This window comes from Etheostoma cragini, chromosome 12 (assembly GCF_013103735.1).
Source record: "Etheostoma cragini isolate CJK2018 chromosome 12, CSU_Ecrag_1.0, whole genome shotgun sequence".
In the NCBI taxonomy this organism is placed as follows: Eukaryota; Metazoa; Chordata; class Actinopteri; order Perciformes; family Percidae; genus Etheostoma; species Etheostoma cragini.
In genome coordinates this window covers 22,259,833-22,280,527 of record NC_048418.1, presented here as the reverse complement: position 1 = coordinate 22,280,527, position 20,695 = coordinate 22,259,833, and the positions used below count along the sequence as shown (strand labels likewise).

The 20,695-nt window shown below is 41.5% G+C and overlaps 1 protein-coding gene and 1 long non-coding RNA gene across 3 annotated transcripts in view; one reads left to right on the top strand and one right to left on the bottom strand.

Annotated features, from left to right (window-relative positions):
• The window catches only part of LOC117954159, an 18,147-nt gene extending 10,819 nt beyond the window's left edge, over nt 1-7,328 (bottom strand). Inside the window, exon 1 of the long non-coding RNA XR_004658760.1 lies at nt 7,318-7,328. This is a non-coding gene — a long non-coding RNA (uncharacterized LOC117954159). The remainder of the gene's footprint in view (nt 1-7,317) is intronic.
• Nucleotides 7,329-18,966: 11,638 nt separating this feature from the next.
• tyw3 (tRNA-yW synthesizing protein 3 homolog (S. cerevisiae)) overlaps nt 18,967-20,695 on the top strand; it is a 4,946-nt gene continuing 3,217 nt past the window's right edge. For both annotated transcript variants that reach the window (XR_004658750.1, XM_034887716.1), the window contains exons 1-3: nt 18,967-19,312; nt 19,548-19,610; nt 19,689-19,787. Coding sequence is in view for 1 of the 2 variants with exons in the window: in XM_034887716.1 (XP_034743607.1) it covers nt 19,133-19,312; nt 19,548-19,610; nt 19,689-19,787 (342 nt within the window). In the remaining variant the exon portion in view is untranslated. The remainder of the gene's footprint in view (nt 19,313-19,547; nt 19,611-19,688; nt 19,788-20,695) is intronic.

Below are 20,695 nucleotides of genomic sequence, written 5' to 3'. Positions count from 1 at the left end.
ACAGCTAGCAAGTACGGTCTCCCCAAGAACACAAGTCCGTTCTTTGCTTACTTGGTATTGAGAAACGCCCCAGGTCTCTCTGAGAGGCTGACGAGGGCTGGAATGACGAAGCTGAGGGGGGATCGTGGAAGCTGCTGGTCCTGGGTTACTGAACACGGAGGCAGTGGCCTCTCTGCTGGGCCTGAGGTTGGCCCGCCAAACCAGAACTATACTGACTGAACGCAGAGGAATCTGAGATGTTGCGGGACTATTTTAATGGGACTGACACCCCCGATTCCACTGACCCTTTTCCTGACATTGGGTTTTTAACTGAGCACACTGGCCCATCAGCGTGGGGTGTGTTGCCCTCTGTTGTGGATCTGCACATGCAAACTGTAAAAGGATTTTATAAGTACAGTGTTCTGGTCGTCCACAGGAAGGCTCTGTGTGGGAGGAGAGAACTGGTGTGGACGGCAGACTGCCCCCAGACGGTAAGCCGGTATGGAGATACTTTTATAAACCTGCGCTGAGCAAGAGGTCTGGAGACCTGCAGTGGCGGATCCTCTACAAGGCTCTGGCGGTAAATGTCTTTCTGGCCAGAATTAATAACACAGTGTCCTCCTCGTGTCCCTTCTGTCTCCTCAACAAGACCATCATACACTGCTACCTGGACTGTTACAGACTGAGGCCTCTTTTTACTATGTTGAGGACTGTGGGGAGGCTTTTATTTTTGGTGCTGGCTACAACAAACTCAATGCAAAGAAGTGGCAACTGTTGAATTTTATTGTGGGTCAGGCCAAACTATCAGTCTATAAAAGCAGGAAGAACCAGGTGGACGTGTCCGGCCGAGGGCCGACGGACATGTTTGTCTGTCTGGTGAAGGCCAGGGTGTGGGTGGACTTCCGCTTCATGTCTCTGATGAGGTAAATTCAGGGTTTTGTGGACCAGTGGTGTTTCACCACGGCGGTGTTTTCGGTGCAGGGGGGGGGAGCTCGTCTTCCACTCTGTGTTTATGTGTTAGTGTTTGATATTAATAATTATTTTGTGAAGCGATGACATGTTGGTGAAGATTTGGAAAACAAATGTTTCTTAAAAATCAATCTCTCTCTGTCTTTCACCCATTTCTCTACCTCTGTTGGTCTCTTTTCCTCCCTCTCACCCATCTCTCCCTCTGTTGGTCTCTTTCCTTCCCTCTCACCCATATCTCTCCCTCTGTTGGTCTCTTTCCGTCCCTCTCTTGTTCTTTCTCTCAACCATCTCTCTCCCTCTTTTGGTTTCTTTCCCTCCCGCTCTCTCTCTCTCCATTTCTCACCCATCTCTCTCCCTCTATTGGTCTCTTCCCCCCCCTCTCTCTCTGTCTCTTTGTAGATAGCCAAAGAAAATGTTATGGAATCTTCCAAATTTCCATCGGTCGCATGAAATATGGAACGAAATTTCTTTTGTTTGCTTTTGAATATAATAAGTCAGTTAGCCATAATACATGCATTTTAAAGATGTTATGCCCTTGTGAATTTTTTAAAACTATGTCTTCTAGATAGCTAAAGAAAATGTTATGGCATAGATGTAAATGTGGAATACTCAAAATTTACATCTGTCACATGATAAACAGATAGAAATTTGTTTTGTTTGCTTTTTGAAGATAGTTGGTTAGTTAGCTAGCTACATAATGCATGCATTCTATAGCTAATTTGGCATTTTGTGTTGTATATGTCTACTTTGGAGTCATCAGCAACCCAACAAATTTCAGAATTAACGTTTATGTAACCATCTGGGCTTCACAGGAAGACATAATAAATTTAATTTGTGTCTCGATTTGCTAAGCTAACTTTCCTTGGCAAGCTAACAGGAGCCACAGTATGTGAACAGGTTATTAAAAACAGTCTTACAATACTTTTCATTGATTCCAAAAAATCCCAGCATGCTCACGGTTGGAAACAATGGACAGAGGGACCAGAATGAGTGTTACGGAGTTGTGTGAGATTGATAACCTGGCCACTGGTTTGGTGTTGGACCCCATGCTGGGTTTCAGCACCCACGAAATGAACATCGCTCCCTAAAAAGAATGGTAAAAGAAATTTTTTCAATTTTTGTCATTAACATTGTGAACACTTGTCTTTCTTAAACTCCTCTACATGCAACAGGTTGCAGTATTGGGAAACACCTTTTAAGCCAGATGGTAAGTAAAAATAATTAGGGAATTTACTTTGTGATAGTTCGCTGAGGAGGCAGAGTGTTAATTAGGTGTATTATCTGCAGAGCACCAAAGTATGTGGAGTCTGCCACGCAAGCTTCAGCAACTTGAAGCAACACCTTAAAGTGTCGCACACCATTCGCAATGAAACAGACTACTAATGAAATATGGGACTGCACGGTAAGATTAAATCAAATTGTTTTCTCATATTTAGACATGTTATCGGCTTGATTTTCTAAACTGACCTATCTGTGGCAAATCTTGTTTTATTCCTCTCAAGTTTTTCTAATTTTTAGGGCCCGATCAACGAAAGAGCCAAAGGCCCTTTTGAAACTGAAGGAATTATAATTTTTTTATTTGTGTTATTCTTTCTTTCTTTTTAAGGTCTTTTTAAGGAAATCAGCCTTATATGAAAAACATAATCCGATTTACACGAAACTTATCTGTGGTCTACATGTGATACTGAAATGACCCCTATACCTTAACCACGCCCACTAACACAAGCCATGTTCTAATTCATACTATTAGAACCGTTTAAGGTAGCGTCTTATAATAGGTGTCTATGAACTCAGCGGGGAGTTCCTTCTTCATTGGTCATGCTTTGGACTGCCCCCTATGCGCAAAGACGCCCCCTTCCATAACTGGTGACCCATTTAAGGTATAGTCTTGTGTGAGGTATCATTGAACTCAGCAGGGAGGTCCATCTTCATTGGTGCCATTTTTCAGTGTCTGAGGGCCGTGCAAATGCACGGTTGCGAGGAGCGGCATCCCCCAGTAACCCCAACGCTGGTTGCAGCTTTGACATAATTTATTTTTTAATAGGAACGAGAACCGATCGTGAAGCAGGCAAAGAGAGCAGCCATCATAAACGAGCTTGCTGAGCTGCGGAGGTCCGGGCTTGATAAGCCCATGGTGTCGGCTTTGGACATGGGGATAACCCGTCAGATGGTACTTTTGTTGTGTTAATATTTATTTTACTCAAACTAAACTTTAGCTTTCTACTGTGTAATTTTCTATGGTGTTTCTGTACCAACCAAAATCTTCTGACATATACAGAAATTTGGAAGCACAGAGTTTTAATTTCCATTTTAAATCAGTTAAATTTCATTACAGAGGATGAGTTTCCTGACTTGGACCTACACCTGTCAGAAGATTCTGATGAGGAAGATTTTAAGGAGCAAATGTCAATTGCTTTGGACCCTGTCCCTGGGCCCCACAATGACTCCTCTTCCACAGAGCTGACCGGCAAACTTGGTTCCACGCCTGTCCCTGGGCCCGACAACGACGACTGTTCCTCTGAGCAGACCCGCACACTTCCTTCCACACCTATCCCTGGGCCCCACGACGACTCTTCCTCTGAGCAGACCGGCACACTAGCTTCCATGCCTCTCCCTGGGCCCCAAAACGCCTCTACTTCCACAGAGCTGACTGGCAGTATGGTAACTTCCTGCGAAAACCAACGTTGATTTGCAACCACTGCAAGCTGTTTGCTTCCCGGTTGCTGCAACCCGAAAAAACCTTTGAGTATTTGATGGCAGGGCAGACAACAAATCGCATCCCCTTCAAACCGCCTCTATCGGCACAAAAGGTGAATCTTTATTTGTTAAGTTTTTCTTTGCTTTCCAGTTACAATTTTGTTGAGCGAGGGCACAATTACAATTTACAGTTTGGTAATTATTTCCCTTTTCACCTTTAGTTTCTCGGGGTTGTTCAACTTATGTTTTTTTAACTGCAGAAAAGATTCTCAAGGACTTCCAAAAATTTTGCCTTGGCTCAAGGACAGGAAGAACAGATACAGAGAACGCGTGGCAGTCATCAAGCCACTGTCTTAGATGTTGTCTTTACATGGCTGCTGGCATGCCAACCAATGCCATCATCCAAGACATGACGTGTCTCACCCAAATTGACAAATTACGGGCGTAAGTATTTTTCGTGTCAATTTTTAGAGATTACCATGCACAAAATACTTACAACTACAGAACAAATGGAAATTATTCTCTTATCTATTGATTCAAATTTTTTAATTTGATTTTAATCCACGGTGTTTTATAATAGATGACAATTGAGAAGTTGGAACATGGACTCTGGAACTGGGAGTCAGATTTAATGACTTTTAACTCATTACCTCTTCCCACAGCTGGACAACATACCTTTACAAAAAGGGATATGCACCAACAACTATAAAAAACATGCTAAACAACATAATACTGTTTTTTAAGCATGTTGAGACCTCATTTGCAAAGGAGAGCAAATTTAAAAAGAAAGACGTTATCACACTGCATTATGAATTAAAACGAATCGTTGCTGATGTCCTCAAGAATCTCGTCATCCACCGGCAGAAGGTGTTACGCCATAAGACAGGCCCCGTTTCTCAATGTCAAGGATCCTTCCTTGGTAGGACCCTTCAGGAGCAGGTCAGATTCCTCCTTAGCATTTGGAGAACATTTACAATGGCATAGGCTATCAAGTGCACGTCATTGCGGGCTCAAGTCATTGAATTTTTTTGCCGCATTTCAAAACACTGGATGAAATGATTGTGGAACTGTTAACTGCGCTGTTTAATTATGCTGTTGGGATGTAGAAGATGAGTTAGCAGCCGTTTCTTAATGTCACGGAAGGATCCTCCAAAGCCAAGAGGAGGACGCTACGTCATCGACGTCCGTCGAAGGACCGTTCCAATGTCAAGAATCCTCAGAATTCCTCCCAGGACTGATTCCTTCATTCGGAAACTTTACCATAGACAGAGAAGGATGTATCTGTGTATCCTTCGCGGTCCCAAATCACCCACAATCCCATGCCGTCTCGTTAAAAAAAAAATAGCGGACCTAGGCGGGAGTTCGAGCTGCATCGCTGACGGTGAATTTATAATTTAAATGTAAGTATCTTTAGTGTGTGCCGTACATTTGTTATCACCATTAATGTTTTACATCAATGTAAAGCTTAACGCTTTAAAGCTTGTACAAATTGCTCTAATAATTGGGTAGATACACCCCGAGCTAACGTTAGCTAACTGAACCTATAATTTAACTTTTGGCTGTTAGCTAGCTAGGTTGCTGTCTTTGCACAGTTTAATGTACGGTGGCATGTTCATCTTTTTTATATGCCGTTACAGTATATGCGTAACGTTAGCAGACATTTAGAAAGCTGGTGTGTTTATCACTGGTTGTATCTGTAGACGGGAGGTAACACTGCACCGTGTTAACTTCACTAGCAACTTTGAACGAAGGCTGACATGTATGAGTACTTTCCCATGTAATAACGTTATGTTAAAGCATTCATAACTTAAACATCTTTTTGTTGTGTTAACTGTCTTTTAACAGGGACTAACGGAGGCGGTCACCAAGGATGGCCAAGCCTAAGACCAGCAGGGAGACAGAGGCCAAGGAGATGTTGAACACATTATTTGCTATATTAAAGATTGTCTTTCTAACAATAAATGCTTTAAATAAACTGGTTTGTCTGTGTCACTAAGTTCTTGGGCTTATGTATATAAAATTAAATATACATAAAATGTTAAATGTTAATGTTTGTAGGACCTTAAAGACAAAAAGAAATTAAATGGAACATGAATCTCACAGATATGTATTGATATCACAGACAAGAAACAATACGTAAGCCATTTTCCTCTTAAACACTTCTCATATGTCTTGGGAGTCGCACTGTAAAGAAATAATCATTACAACTTATACCGTTGACAAAATACCTTTTTCAGAGACAGTCCAGACGCATTTGCCCTCATGACATTTAAGTATACCAATAATCAACATAATAATGTCATATTTATTGATATGACATCCACAGCAATGCTTCAGATGCATGTGTTGTCTAAAACAGTTCTCCTATATGCAAAAATGAACATAATAAAGATTGTAACTCATATTAAGCACATACTATTAACATTTCTTCAAAAAAGGCCAAAATATTTGCAAAATCTCAAACCAGTGACACCGTTCTCTGTAACACAGTAGATATCTGTCTTATCCACTTTAACATCTTTGATTGCATACTAGTTTGACTGGGAGAATTGCTCACTGTTCCCACTCCATACTCTTTGAGTCACGTTGTGTCCAATATATGGGCATGCCGCTTGCCTTCACTTTGGACACAGAGAGGAGACACGGAGCTAGCACCAGATATGAGTGAAAAAGTGATGAATTATGAACATCAAGTGGACAAATCTTGGATGCAACAGTTTGGATTTAATGATCAGCGACCCTGATAAAGGGCACAAGTTCAAGGTTGGATAGAAAAGAAGACCCAGAAGAGACCTCCGTACCTGTCCACTGATATGCACTAATTTTCTCCATTTTTTTAATCCTAAAGTGGATGACCACAAAACGGTCAAGTTGTTTGGTCAAGCTGCTTTTGCCCTTAATAACGAGGAGTTTAAGTGGCCAGACTACTTTTCCCAGGGCATGTGTTGCAGACCAGGCCAGGAAAGCGAGTTTGTATTCCACACAGCAAACAGGAGACCGATACAAAAGCCTTTAGGCTTCCTCTACGTAGCTTGGGTCGATGCCGGAATGAAGGGGAACGTGACATTCACCCAGATCCGGAGCAGCGTCTCCACTCAAGTAAGAACTTAATATAAGTTTGATTCTGGCCATTGATCAGAGTTTGGAAGTGGGGGTCCTCAAATTGGGGGCTAGAATTAGAATTGAGATGATGTTGATGTTTTAATTTAAGTTGAAGTAAATTTGATATAAACACAATTTAGCAACTGGGTGTTTCAGGTTTATTTGGAGTGCTGTTTAAGATTGTTGACACACAGTTGCTCAATGTACTCTTACCATATCATTTGTAAAAATATATTTGTTTGGGTTTCCAGGCGAGCAAACACCTCTCTCAAACAGAGAGAAAACAGGTGGCAAAGGAAATGTGCCACGACCCCAGCACCGCAGAACGGTTTTATGTTGCTCTGCCGGACAAGATCACAGGATGTAAAACTCGCAGGTTACAGTTAAAAGCCCCGGAAAATGCCTTGGATGATGACTATGATATTGAAACATCTTCAAGTGGTGAAGAACAATAGTATAATGACCAATCAGAGTCCGACTCCTCCTTGTCCGAGGAGGAGTTGAGAACATGGCAATGAAGAAAGAGATCTGCGTCTGATCTAAGCTCATCCTCTGGAGCAGAAAAAAAACCAGCAGTTGTCGCTCCACGTCCTTCCAAACGAAAGTTGTTCTTCACAAGTCCAACTACAGGTTTGGATGTCCAAGTTATGACACCGTCGAAGTGCAGTGTAACTGTCAGCAAACTAGGAGAACCCATTGGCAACTACTTTTTAGGAAAAATGATGAACACACCCTATCCTCAGGAGTTAGGAGGCAGCCCTTGATGAGCATGCTCCAAGGGCTGCGCCAGCACCGCTCTTCCTTACAAATGAAACAATGGATGAAAGACCAGTGCCCCTCATCCTCGAAACAGAGATGGCTGGCCCAATGACAGAAGAAGCAGGGCAGCCTTATGAGAGAGCAGCTTCAGAAGACAAGATAGGCACTGCATTCTGGAATCAGGAATGTTAAGTCTTCCAGGTTTGAAAGAACTTTTAATGTTTTACTCTCACTTTACCGCCAGATATGCAGTTCTGGAATGTGGTTCAGCAACACCAGATAGCAAGTTATGAATATTTTGTTTTTGTTTTCTAGACACTTTATTTTAGGTGAAATGAAATTAAAGGGCGGGTTTGAGGGCACATTTTAGTTTTTTTGCTCACTTGTTTTGCTCACTTGAACTGGAATGTGGTTTGACAACACCAGATAGCAAGTTATAAAACACTTTTTTGTAGACACTTTATTTTAGGTGAAATGAACTTAAAGGGCTGGTTTAAAGGCACTTTTTAATGTTTTGATCACAATTTTACTTTTTACTGTACTTTTCTTTCTTGCACTAGTTTGGTTTTTCTTGACAAATAAATGTTCCCCTCCGCATATTTTTCTCTGCCTCTTGCTTTGAGCAATTCTAACTACTGGGGATGGGCAAAGAGGTAATCTGCAAGTAATCAAAAGGTTCATATTTCAAAGATTGTAATAGGTATCTGGCGGATTCCAGTTGGAAATGGAAGCCTGGAGATTAGTGCATCCAAAACAAGTTGGTGTAATATTTTACGTACATTTACTGGTGAATTATGAAGTCGTGAGTGCTTCCAAAGTGAAAAAATTAAAATGTGGAATTATTGGTATTCTGTTTTGGGTTGATCTGAAACAATAATAGGCAATTAATTGTTGAGGAAAGGTTCTAAGAAATCTGAAGGAAGAAAATAAGCTTGACCTCCTTTTGAAATGTTTTTTGTGTAGACTCTCGCAAATCGGGTGTTTTCATTTTGAAGGTTTCCCAAGAACAAAGATGCGAGGAAGAATTGGATTTTATTTGAGGTTTTGAATAGATAAAGGCGCACGATAACGGACACAGTGGAAGACAGTCTGTCACAGTATATGTGAATACTGCATTAAGTGTTGGCGGGTCCGTAACTACAAGGGTACAAGCGGCCGAAATGGGTTTTCTTAGGAGGGTGGCTGGCGTCTCCCTTAGAGATAGGGTGAGAAGCTCAGTCATCCGAGAGGAGCTCGGAGTAGAGCCGCTGCTCCTTCACGTTAAAACAAGCCAGTTGAGGTGGTTCGGACATCTGGTAAGGATGCCTCCTGGGCGCCTCCCTAGGGAGGTGTTCCAGGCATGTCCAGCTGGGAGGAGGCCTCGGGGAAGACCCAGGACTAGGTGGAGAGATTATATCTCCAACCTGGCCTGGGAACCCCTCGGGATCCCCCAGTCGGAGCAGGTTGATGTGGCTCGGGAAAGGGAAGTTTGGGGTCCCCTACTGGAGCTGCTGCCCCCGCGACCCGATACTGGATAAGCGGATGAAGATGGATGGATGGGTCTGTAAATACCTCGGTTTGTTTGCCCCATTGTGTGTGTCTCCAGGAATTTGCTCTCCTTTGCCTCAAACTGGGTTTGCGAGATTGTGTATAGTGCAGTTTATTTGTACATTATTTCTTTGTGTTTGTATTTCATTTTATCTCTTTCCTTCTGGGTTCTGTAAAGCACTTTGTAACTGTGTTTTAAAAATCGTAACATGACCAAACCCTATTGAGCAAATCACTATGTGACAAACCCTATGGAATGTACCATGTGTGCATATTTCAACACCGTGACAGTGTAAGTGAAGAAAATAATAGACACCAAACCGGGAACAATCAGAAAAGCAAAAGAAAAGTTGTGTTAAGGGAGGTGACAGGAGGAGGACCCAAAAGCAGAGTCGGAGCAGGCGGGTAGAACTTCAACAAAAATCGTTATTATAGTCATTGAGAAAAACACAGGAAAAGCCAAGTCCAATACACAGGGAACCCAAAGAACACCAAAAAAATTCAAAGCAAAAAGCAGAGCAGGGCAAGGCAATTACAAGGGAATATTCCAAGGGAGTACTCACAGAGAAAAAACAAACGGAAGGAACGGGAAAACTCCAGGGGCCTGTTGCACGAAACTAGGATAAGGGATTAAGCCGGGATATTCAAGTTATCCTGGCTAAATTTAGCTTTGACTCGGTTGCACAAAACCGGATTGAATTAAACCCAGCCAAGTAACCATAGACATTTATTCTTTGCGGCTAGCCTGGTCCAGAGCAGGCAAACAGCCAGGCTAAGATTAATCCTGGAGTCTCATGTGTCAAATCAGCTGCCGTCTGATCCGAAATAAACGTGTTTAACAGTTATTCTGTTGTCTTCTGCATGTGTTCTGCTTTATTTTTATTAACATGCATTAGCCTACTTGTCACTATTGTTGTCGCGAGTTTGATTTAAACCCTACTACAGCTGTTTAGATGTTTAGGAATGGTTGCACTGGCACCCTAATGCGGAGTGGGACTTTTCCTGGTCGGACGGTACGGTTTCGAGGCTGCCTTGCGTGTGGCCCGGTGGCCGCTGGCCGGTGACCGCTGCCTGCGTCAGTGTCCACTCTTTCTGTAAAAGTAGAGATGAGGAGCGCAGCGTCCTTGGTCTCAGCTTCAGCTTTATACAGGACGCGCTCCGAAGATTAAGTGTGACAATATTAATGGCAGACTGGTCAGAGACCAATACATTCATGATTCATTTTCTTGTTGCTTATCCTTCTCTAATAAAGAACAGTTTGTGTTACTCCTTAATATGTAGGCTAATGTTTTTTATTATAGCTTAAAATTGGTTTCATAACCTTCTCAATTAGTCTCACATCCCTGGACCAATAACGTGGCCCATATACAATACGTATGTAGTGTAGTTTACGTTCATCACACTGGGAACAATGCAATGGTTCTTAATCTTTTTATTTTGGTGCGGTCACTTGTCAGAAGAATAAACCATGAATATTGTTTTACATGTGCTCACAGCGTATTTTGAAGTCACTTACTTATTTTTCTAGTTGTTGTCCCTGTCTGATTGTTCTGTATGAATATTAATTGTAGCCTACAAAGAATTAGATATAGCTTATAGAGATTGGTTCATATGGTTGTAAAACATGTTCTCTCATTGTGAATAAGGGTTTGAAATTAAGCCTACAGTCATTAGGGTCCATTTCCCGAGGAACATTATTCCCTCTGCTCACTTTTAAGGCAAAGATTAAAAATAATACATTTTTTTATATAGTGCTTTACATGGTAGGCTAGTCAAAGACACTTTACAGTAAAACCGGCACATTTAATCACATAAAAACAGAAACATGAAACTAGCATATTTAAAGCAATTAAAACACAGTGTAGTCTACAACTTTGTAAAATGTGGAGTGACTATAGCCTAAGGAGATATTTTTACACCCTACACATTCAGTCGGGTCCGCTATGGTCTGTTCGGCCATTTCTCTCCGTTTTATAAGAGCCGTATTTCCCTTTCTGCATATTATATTCTTCACCTCCTCGTTACTTTCCATTTAAGCTGCTGCTCATTGGGTGAAACATATGGCGCATGCGTCTTCTCAATTCTGCATCAGTAAATCTGTGATCGATACCGTGGTCTATGTGAGAAAGCCGTGAACGTGCACTTATCCCAGCTATCTACACCTGGCTTGACATAGCTTCACCTGTTCATCCTGGCTTGGCAATCATGCAACCGATTAAGCCGCGATGAGCGGATCACACTAAGTCAAGCTGCGCTTTTTCATTTATCCTGGATATCTTTATTCTACTTTCGTGCAACAGGCCCCAGGACCGTAGACACATGCAGCACAACGGGCTCGAGGACAAAACTAATGATGCAGCGCTAGACAAAGGGAACACAGAGGTTAAATACAAGAGGTGATTAGATAATGGGGAACAGGTGAGACATCAGGTGAATCACATTAGGGCGGGGCTGGACAATCAGACAGGCAAAAGTAAAGCTAGACAAGACAAGCCAAGACAAGACAGGAAGCTGACTACCAAAATAAAGCGGAAGCTAGAACAAACAGATACGGGGGAACAAGACAGGGCCAGGGACACAGGACCACAGAGAAAACAGGCAAAAACACAAGGAGGCCAGAGAAAGGGAAACATACACCCAAACAAAAACCCCAAACCACAACAAGTTGTGTCTTGTTAACTTTATTTATATATTTTATGCTGTCCAACTAGTAAAACATGTCCTTTTCTCTTTATATTTTGTATGCTGTACAACCAGTAAAACTTCCTGTTCTGTAGACATGGTTGTTGTTTTTTTTATGTTAGACCAGTCCAACATGACTGCCAGTTGAAATAAACGTTTTGTTTTGAATTTATTTAATTTGCTAAATGTCAAGGGAAGGGAGGAGATGGATGCAGAAGAATGTGTTAGTACAGTGTGTGTGAGTGAGTGAGAGAGTGTGAGATACAAAGAGAGTGTCCAATATAATAAGCTTCAAGTGGACTCTAATATAATAGATTATTGTTCCTTCAACTTATTAAAATATTTGACTTTACTGCCACTATCTGTTTCTGCTTCTCTATCATATTTACAGTCTGTGATTTGCAAATACCCTATCTGGTCTAAGGTGACCAGACGTCCTTGGTTTCAAGGGACAGTCCCCGTTTTTAGTTGTCTGTCCCTGGCTAAATACAAAAAAAACTACCTCTATCCCCGGTCCGTTTTTTAAGTCACAACATGAGGTTTCTCAATCTGATTGATAATCAACTTGTATATGTCCCCTTTTGTCTCCGATTTTAGGGGATCATGTTCCCAGTTTTGATCTTGAACGTCTGGTGACTTTTTATCATTTCAGAATATTATATTACTGTTAAGCCCAATATATATGTATAAATATGTCTAAACCTGTCTCCTGTATCCTAGTAAAACGTTTGACCTTTGCAGCAAAAAAAAAAAAAACAGTTCGGTATTCAGTGAGGTTTGATTAATTAAATGCAAGTTGAGCGGGTGCCCATGGCCGCCATCTTGGACCCGTCACCCGCTCCACTCGCTAGTAGTACTAGTAGGCAGTAGCGGTCGATGCTTTGTTACTGCCCAATGTGAGGCAATTGCAGATTTGAGTCACGCATGCGTGTTAGGCTTGCGCCACTGTGCAACAAGTAGCATATAAGATGCTAACGTCTTCTGTAATGTCAATACAGTGAAAATGGACCTACTTAATGCATTTTGTTCACTGCTGGCTACAATTTTGCATCCAACACAACATAGGTTGTCAGTTGAATGGTGTTATGAGCTAACGTTAGCAATCAATCAATCATATATAGCTTAAATGTTTTTGAAATGATTGCTGGCTACAAGCTAGCAACGAAACACAACAAAGGCTGTCACTTGAATTGCGATTTGAGCTAACGTTAGCAGTCAAACAATCATAAGATAGCTAACATTTCTGAAATGATTCCCATCTTCTGTTATTGTTTGTAATCAGAAAGGTTTATTTCATGGATTTAAATCTGAACATGCACTAACTACTAACATCTGCACTACAGAGTAAGCACACGTCTCCACGACGTATTGGCAATGTAATCAAAATACAACAGGGATAGTAGTAGTTTGCTCGTTTTGTGTTTTGCGTTTTTTTTATATCTCATATAGTTATATTTCTGATCATTTCATCTGATAGTGGATTAGACAAACCTTTAAGAAAATACCTCTTCCCACCTCAGCCATGAAATTCTAATCTATATTGAGTGTATTTTCTTACTGAAAGTTTTTTTTGAAGTTCAACCCTGTCACAGACCACTTGGACCCTGTTTATACAGGATTTAAAAAGATTTTCAAGTAAATTCTTGTAGAAGCTTTTCAATGAGGTGTCCCTTGTTTGATATAATTGATTGCATGTAGAATTTCATTTTTAAATACTCACCATTTGAATACCAAATCAGGTCATGAAAACTGTATCTAACGTCGGTCTTCATATCATATCACAAACTATGCATTAACATTAGGATACATTACAACTGACCTCGAGGACCCAGATCTAGGTTGCTCTGCATTTGGATTTTCAGGACTTCGTGGAGGGGTATCGATATTCTTCAAAGCTTCCCTCTTCTTCTGTCTTTTTTTAGCATCCCTCCATCTCTTTCGCTTATGTCGTTTAGCTCTGTCACCCAGATTACTTTTTTTTTTCTTTTTCAAATAGTATGGCGTGACAGGGTTTATTTTTTTATGTATATGTATATTTTAGTTAAAGTAGACGAACATATGATTATATTAGCATCAACATTTTGGTATTAATTGCACTTTTTATTTGTTTGATATTATCATAATGCAAAGGCACCTGGTTCTATTAATTGACAGCATTACAATTAGGAATGAGCCGGATACTCGGCTGAAACAAGTATCCGGTACAGATACAGCACTTTTCCCGTAGTATTATACGAGTAATGCGAGTCAATATCTGTACTGGTTTTTATTGAAAGTCTCCATTGACTTTGTCTCCGTTCTGTGATAGGCTAGTAACAGTGCTAATCACAGTACCTTCCCTACACACACAGTTTCCATCTGTTGTTGTGTCCGACCGGATGTGCTCGCTGACTCACACACACTCAGGACACGGAGAAGTGAAAAGCTCCCTCCCTCTCCCTCCGCGGGGCTTTTCCGTTAACATTTAGGGTTTCTTCAGCTTCCTGTTTGTTTTATACTTCGGTTTGAACTAGTACTTAGTAACCAGGAGACTTCTGGTAACGTGGGGTGTGTTCAGACATGGTGTTGGTAGAATGCGACTCGGGTTGCATCTCTGCCGTCTGAGTTTTTTATTTATTTTTAATTTGAACCGCCTGCTGGCTCTAACCAGTCTGAAACTTTCTTTATTATTATTATTATTATTATTATTATTATTTCATTATTTATACCGCAAAACACACCAAGAAAGTTTCAGACACTCAAAAAAACTGGTAACAGCCAGCAGGCAGTTAAAAAAAATAAAATAAAAAAAAAACTACGACGGCAGAGATGCAACCCGAGTCGCATTCTACCAAGCACTATGTCTGAACAAACCCCACGGTTACCAGAAGTCTCCTGGTTGCTAGATACTAGTTCGCACCTAAGTATAAAACAAACCTGAAGCTTGAAGAAACCCTAAATGTTAACAGAAAAAGCCCCGCGGACCTGAAGGGGAGAGAGCTGTTCACTTCTCCGTGTCCTGTGTGTGACTGAGAGGCACACAGCAACAGAAGGAATCTGTCTGTGTAGTGAGGGGCGCTGTGACTAGCCTATCACAGAATAGTGTAGGGGAGGGGCGCTGGGACTAGCCTATGACAGAATAGTGTGAGGAAGAGGCGCTGTGACTAGCACTGTGACTAGCCTATCACAGAACGGAGACACAGTCAATGGAGAATTTCATTGAATCCGAGTACAGATATTGACTCGCATTACTCGTATAATACTTGTACTCGGCAAAAGTCCTTTATCCGTACCGGATACTTGTTTCAGCCGATTACTCGGCTCATCCCTAATAGCTACGCGTAATTATGTAATTTTCAACGCGACAACGGCACGTCGGCTAATTGCAGGGCTGCCAACTTTTCCCAAAACCTTGGAGTGAGATTGGGGGGGGGCAACCCATATTTTGCCGTGTACAAATCAATTTCTTTGGGTCTTTATCCTTCAGGGTTTAAAATGGGATTTGTTATATGTGGGGGGATGGGGCTCTCCCTAAGGGGGTCTGCGGGTTTCAAAAAAAAATTGAAAAATAAACCATTAAATTGCACTTTCTGGAGAGTTTTTTTCCAAAAAAATGAGAAATCAAGCCTTACATGATATGTGCTAAACTGTAGGGTTAAGAGCATTTGCATTGTTGTAGTACCAACAGGTATTAAGGCATTTAGCATTTACATTATTTACATTATTAACTTCTTATGATATAAGAACTGACCCAGACAATATGCCAAACATAATGAACCACATGAAGAGACAGTAGCATATGTCAGCAACAGCTGAGAAGATTTGGGTCTGTGGTGAACCGGTCCAGGGGTCCCTGCCTGGTGTAGGGACCAGGGACCCAGAGTTAAATTAATGTTGAGGGATTAACTAAGACAACTGAAATTCTAAAGAATAAGAACCATTGAGTTACATAGATTCTTATCCTTTAACCTTTGTGCCAAGGTTCAGTAATGTTTGGCCCTCATCATCTGTGCCCCTCTTACTGTATTTACTTTTTGGGGAAAATAAAGACTATTTGTTCATTTTATAAAACATCAAGATAATTATTAACAGTTTCATTTAGAGATGCACCGAGGTTAGAGAAGCACAATAGTGGCCCAACGTTGCAGTATAGTACATATAGTATAGTATATATAGTTTTGTATATATATTATAGTATAGCTCAGATGTGTTTCATCAGAGTTTTGCTCATATTTACAACTTTATGCACATTCAAAATATAACTCCTCCCATCTGTTGTCCGAGATTTGGAGAGTTGTAATATAGTCTGCTGTGCATGTTATTGCTCCGCTGATATGGTGGATCTCATGCAGACCGTCTGACAGACACAGAGGCCCATTTGGGTCTCTGGTCTCTGACAGAGTTGAGAGGAGGCTGTACACTCCTCATCATCGGAGGTCTGCACGAATGCAACACGTCACTGCCCACAGCAGAGCGACTCCACTAACATAAACTGAAGTTGCTACATTAGCCGCGCTGCTCACCTCTATTTTCACAAAGAGAGTGGTCACGAAACGACGGACGGTCTGTGATAGTCAGAGCACATATCTGAAGCCGGGGAAATGCACGTGGGATGGATCGTAAAAAAAAAGTTCTGAGTTTGCGACATTTCGAAACTTCCACAGACAGGGAGTGCTCTTGAACCCCCTCACAGTCTCTGAAAGCAAAACTAGTCGATCACGAGTGGCTCAACAGGTAGATCTATTGATAAACTCATCTTCAGAAATTTGACCGACCGCGTTGACACTTCAGCGTGAGACATCGGGGGTGTGGCGTGTGAGCGTGTGAAACCAGTCAAATGTGTGTGTCTCACGGCCAATGCGTGAGAGTTGGCAGCCCTGTAATTGCCACAGCCAGAAGAAATGTTTTGTTTCAAAAGAAGCTGAAGGAAGCAACAAAAATCAACGCTGTAAAAAAAAACTAAGTTTGGGAATTCCGACGGAGTTCAGACGTCAACATGACTATTGTTCGCCGAGACAAAAGGGTAGGTTACGTTTCCTGGTAACGTTAGCTAACATTTGCATGTGTTAGGGGCCCCAGTCAGTATTTACTATACGCTAGCGTTATATAAAGTACATGAACTTTAGCAACCACATTTACACACCAACATGTGTGCTGTGTACTGTTTGTGTTTCAGAGCATTCACGCCTTGCAAAATCGCCGCTGCAGACCGTCTGGTGGGCGATGTCAGACCGGTGAGATCTCTTGTTGTGACCTGCCGGGCTTCGTATAATCTTTATGAGAGTCATGGAGAGATGTATGACGACTGAGATGCATCTGGGCCAGCAAAGCTGGGGGGGGACACTCGCAGAGGGTGCAGAGGAAGAAGACCGGGATGTACAGGAGGGTTTGATGTGCTACTTGTAAAGCTAAATAAAAACTTTTCTTTAATATCTTATCTTGTTTTTTTTTGTTGCATTAATTGAAACGACATAAAGCCATTAATAGCCCTTAATATTGAACAGTTAAAAACTGAGAATAGTGCAGAGAGTGGATAATCTGTCTGTGTCTGGCTAGATTTTTTTTTAAATGTTGCGTTTGTTCTGGACACACTCAGCACTCTTGTTTGCTAAAAACGCAGTGATCCGACCAACCAGAAGTCTGCAGGTTTCCACGTCACCTTTTGGGATTGTCTCAGCTCGCTTGGAAACTCGACTGAGGTGGTACTAAAAAAAGTACCTGGTAGCAGGTCCCAGAGACTTTTTTTCGTAATGGAAAACCCAAAAAGGCGAGTAGAGTCGAGGCGGGTCGAGTAGATACAACGCAGTGGAATACCGCCATTACTCACTCACAGACACACACACTCACACATACCTGTTGTGTAAATAAAAAAGAACCAAAAAGCCATAAATTATCACACTAGAGAAATTAAAAGTTAAAACAAGAAAGTTATATTATTGAGTACGAAAACTCTTGTTCATTACATTTTAATTAATAATTGCAACCACATTGTTGTATTTATTTTTGCAAAACTTGTTATATACTGTTTATAGCTCGTTTGTTACCATGACAACACCACTGATCTGAAGCTCAATGCTGATGCTGTCATGGAAATAGTTTTCTAATCAGCAATAAATATAACAATTTCTGATCAACCCATATCAATTGCATGCTTAAAATAACAAATTGGTTAAAGCCCCGCCCATTTCAAGACAACCCGACCCACTTCCGTGTTAAATTTGCCCACTTCTGGGTTAGGCCCCCCCCAATCCGAGTACAGATACGGATACAGATAATTCATGTGGTAAACAAATACAGATACAGATAATGCTGTACTCGCTCATCCCTAATTACAATGCATTTTGTGATTTCCTTCAATTGAAAATCTTTGAAGCAAGTTTGGGGGCCTTGAAGGGCACCCAATTCAGAGAATCACCCAGCCGCTCTCTCCGCAACGTACATACATTGTTTAAACATATACGTCATACATCGTACAGATGCATCTGTACATCTGTATCCGCAGGGGTTCATTTATACAAAATAGCCCACTTTAACACATTAAAAGCTACGTGTTGCTGTGCAGAAGTCAGATTCACTGCCCATCACATCAAAAGTGTGTGTACAGTAAAGACATCCAGACGCTCAACTGAGAAACCTGTAAGCTATACATAGATGTAAAGCCTACAGGTAGCCAACGTAGTTAATAGAAACTCCCATCATAAGAAAACGTCCAGACGGTCAAAAAACAATGCTTCAGAATGACCTGCGGTCAATTGCAGATGAAGCGATCAATTGCAGACGTCATGCAGACCAATGTGTGCTTACTGGGTACAGAACAGAGCCATTCTGACATAACATCATCGGATATGACACGTTATGTCATAAACCGTTTACATCTGAGCATGCGACTCAAATCTGGATTCGCCTCACATTGCAGTGACAGAGGCGTCTATTTTTTATTATGTCTATGAGCAATGCTCCATAGTTGCGTCTAGCCTTCCGGAAACAAGAAGAAGAAAATTATTAATTGAATAAAATAGGCAAACATTCTTCTGGAGACGTTTTTCAGACACTTCTTAAGAACGACCACCACACATTTTCACTGTCAGGGATTTTGGGCAGAGAAATTGATTTAGCACAGAGGATTTTTTTATTTTTTTATAATTAATTAATATATTTATTTATTTTCTGCATCCGTCTCTGTTGCACTCCAGTCCAGTTGGTGGCGGTGCACCTGCTGTTGGTTTGCCAACCATGTATACACCTTGAAGAAGAAGAAGAAGAAGAAGAAGCGGCAGCAGCAGCAGATGTTAGCCTATGATGTTAGCGCCTGTTGCATGGATGTATTAAGCATAGATAGTTAAGGTATTAAGAGAACTGTTGCCCCGCTGTCAGCTATCTTTAGCACCTGTGTAGCCCCGCTGTCAGCTAACGTTACCGCCTGTAGCTCCGCAATTACATGAGTAGCCTAATGGAGAAAGGGTTCCGTCAGTGGAAGGAGCAGTGTCTGAACAAGCTGGACCTGAGTAAGAAGGGACAGGTGGATGAGGACATAGCACATGTGGTGACCCTGCTCAACAGCTGTGAGCAATACTTCACCACCAGCTCGTGCTCCGGCAGAATCATCCTCACCGACGGGGTGAGAATCAGAGGCTGCATTAGCTTAACGCTAGCATTAACCTGCACTGTGGCAAGCTAACAAGCAAAATTCTAGCTGCTAGAACGTCTGTAACGTAAACATGTTAGTGTCTGGAAGCTTTTATCCCGTTTCTTTCAGATGCATGCAGGGTAACGTTTATTCATTCGGTATGAAACACTATTTAAAATTATTGAGTGGCATTGTTAGCAGAGTATGGCACCTTGTCTCCCTGCAGGCTCAGAAACACGGCTGCGTTTGGCTGTTTGTCTCACACCAGCAATGCAAATCTGAAGACCTGGTAAGATATGATGGCCTTCTAATATTCATAAAATAATAGTTAATAATAACAAGAATGCATGGTGCGTGCGTTGCTCAGGTGAGCGCTGTGGCCCGCTCCAGTGGAGATGCAGTGTTGAAGTTTGAGCCCTTCGTGCTCCATGTTCAGTGCAGACGGCTGGAGGACGCTCAGCTCACGGTGAGAATCCCACGTTAACTATAGATCCGAGAGCTTTACCATTGTACATTTGTACTGGCCCAGGAACATTGATAACTTTATTATTAAAATATATATTGTGACTAGTTATCCAAACAACATATACAAAGCATATTCTGCTTAAAAATGTGTTCAGTCAGTTAAATGTCCCATGACATAGTGCTCTTTGGATGCTTTTACATAGTTGTCCCCTTATACTGTATCTGTATAGTAAGTCTTTTATTTAAACCTTAGTGGTCCCCTAATACTGTATTTGAAGTCTCTTTTATATAGACCTTAGTGGTCCCCTAATACTGTATCTGAAGTCTCTTTTATTTAAACCTTAATGGTCTCGTAATACTGTGTCTGAAGTCTCTTTTATTTAAACCTTAATGGTCTCGTAATACTGTGTCTGGAGTCTCTTTTCCAAAATGCATCCTTGGTGCAGAATGGTGGAGGCTGGAGGTGTGGTCTTGACCAAATTGGCGGGCCAAATTCTCTGGGGAGACAAAGCAGGGAAAGTGGAGGTAACCTTGCCCCTTATGACTTAGCCCATCATTTTCTCATAGGCAGAGCAGGATACCCAGGGCTCGATTTACACCTATCGCCATTTCTAGCCACTGGGGGACCATGGACAGGATGGGGGAACACATATCAACATTTAAAAAACCCTCGAAGTGAAATTTTCATGCAATGGGACCTTTTAAGTTGATTGGTTGCTCCATTATATTTACGCTGTATCAAGGCCAGGGACATGAGTAGGTTTGTGGCTTGGAGCCATTTAAATAAACTGAGTGCAATGTAAAATGGCGATTGCCCAGCTTGTTAATAGCCAGTATGTACAGTGGGTACGGAAAGTATTCAGACCCCTTTAAATTTTTCACTCTTTGTTTCATTGCAGCCATTTTCCA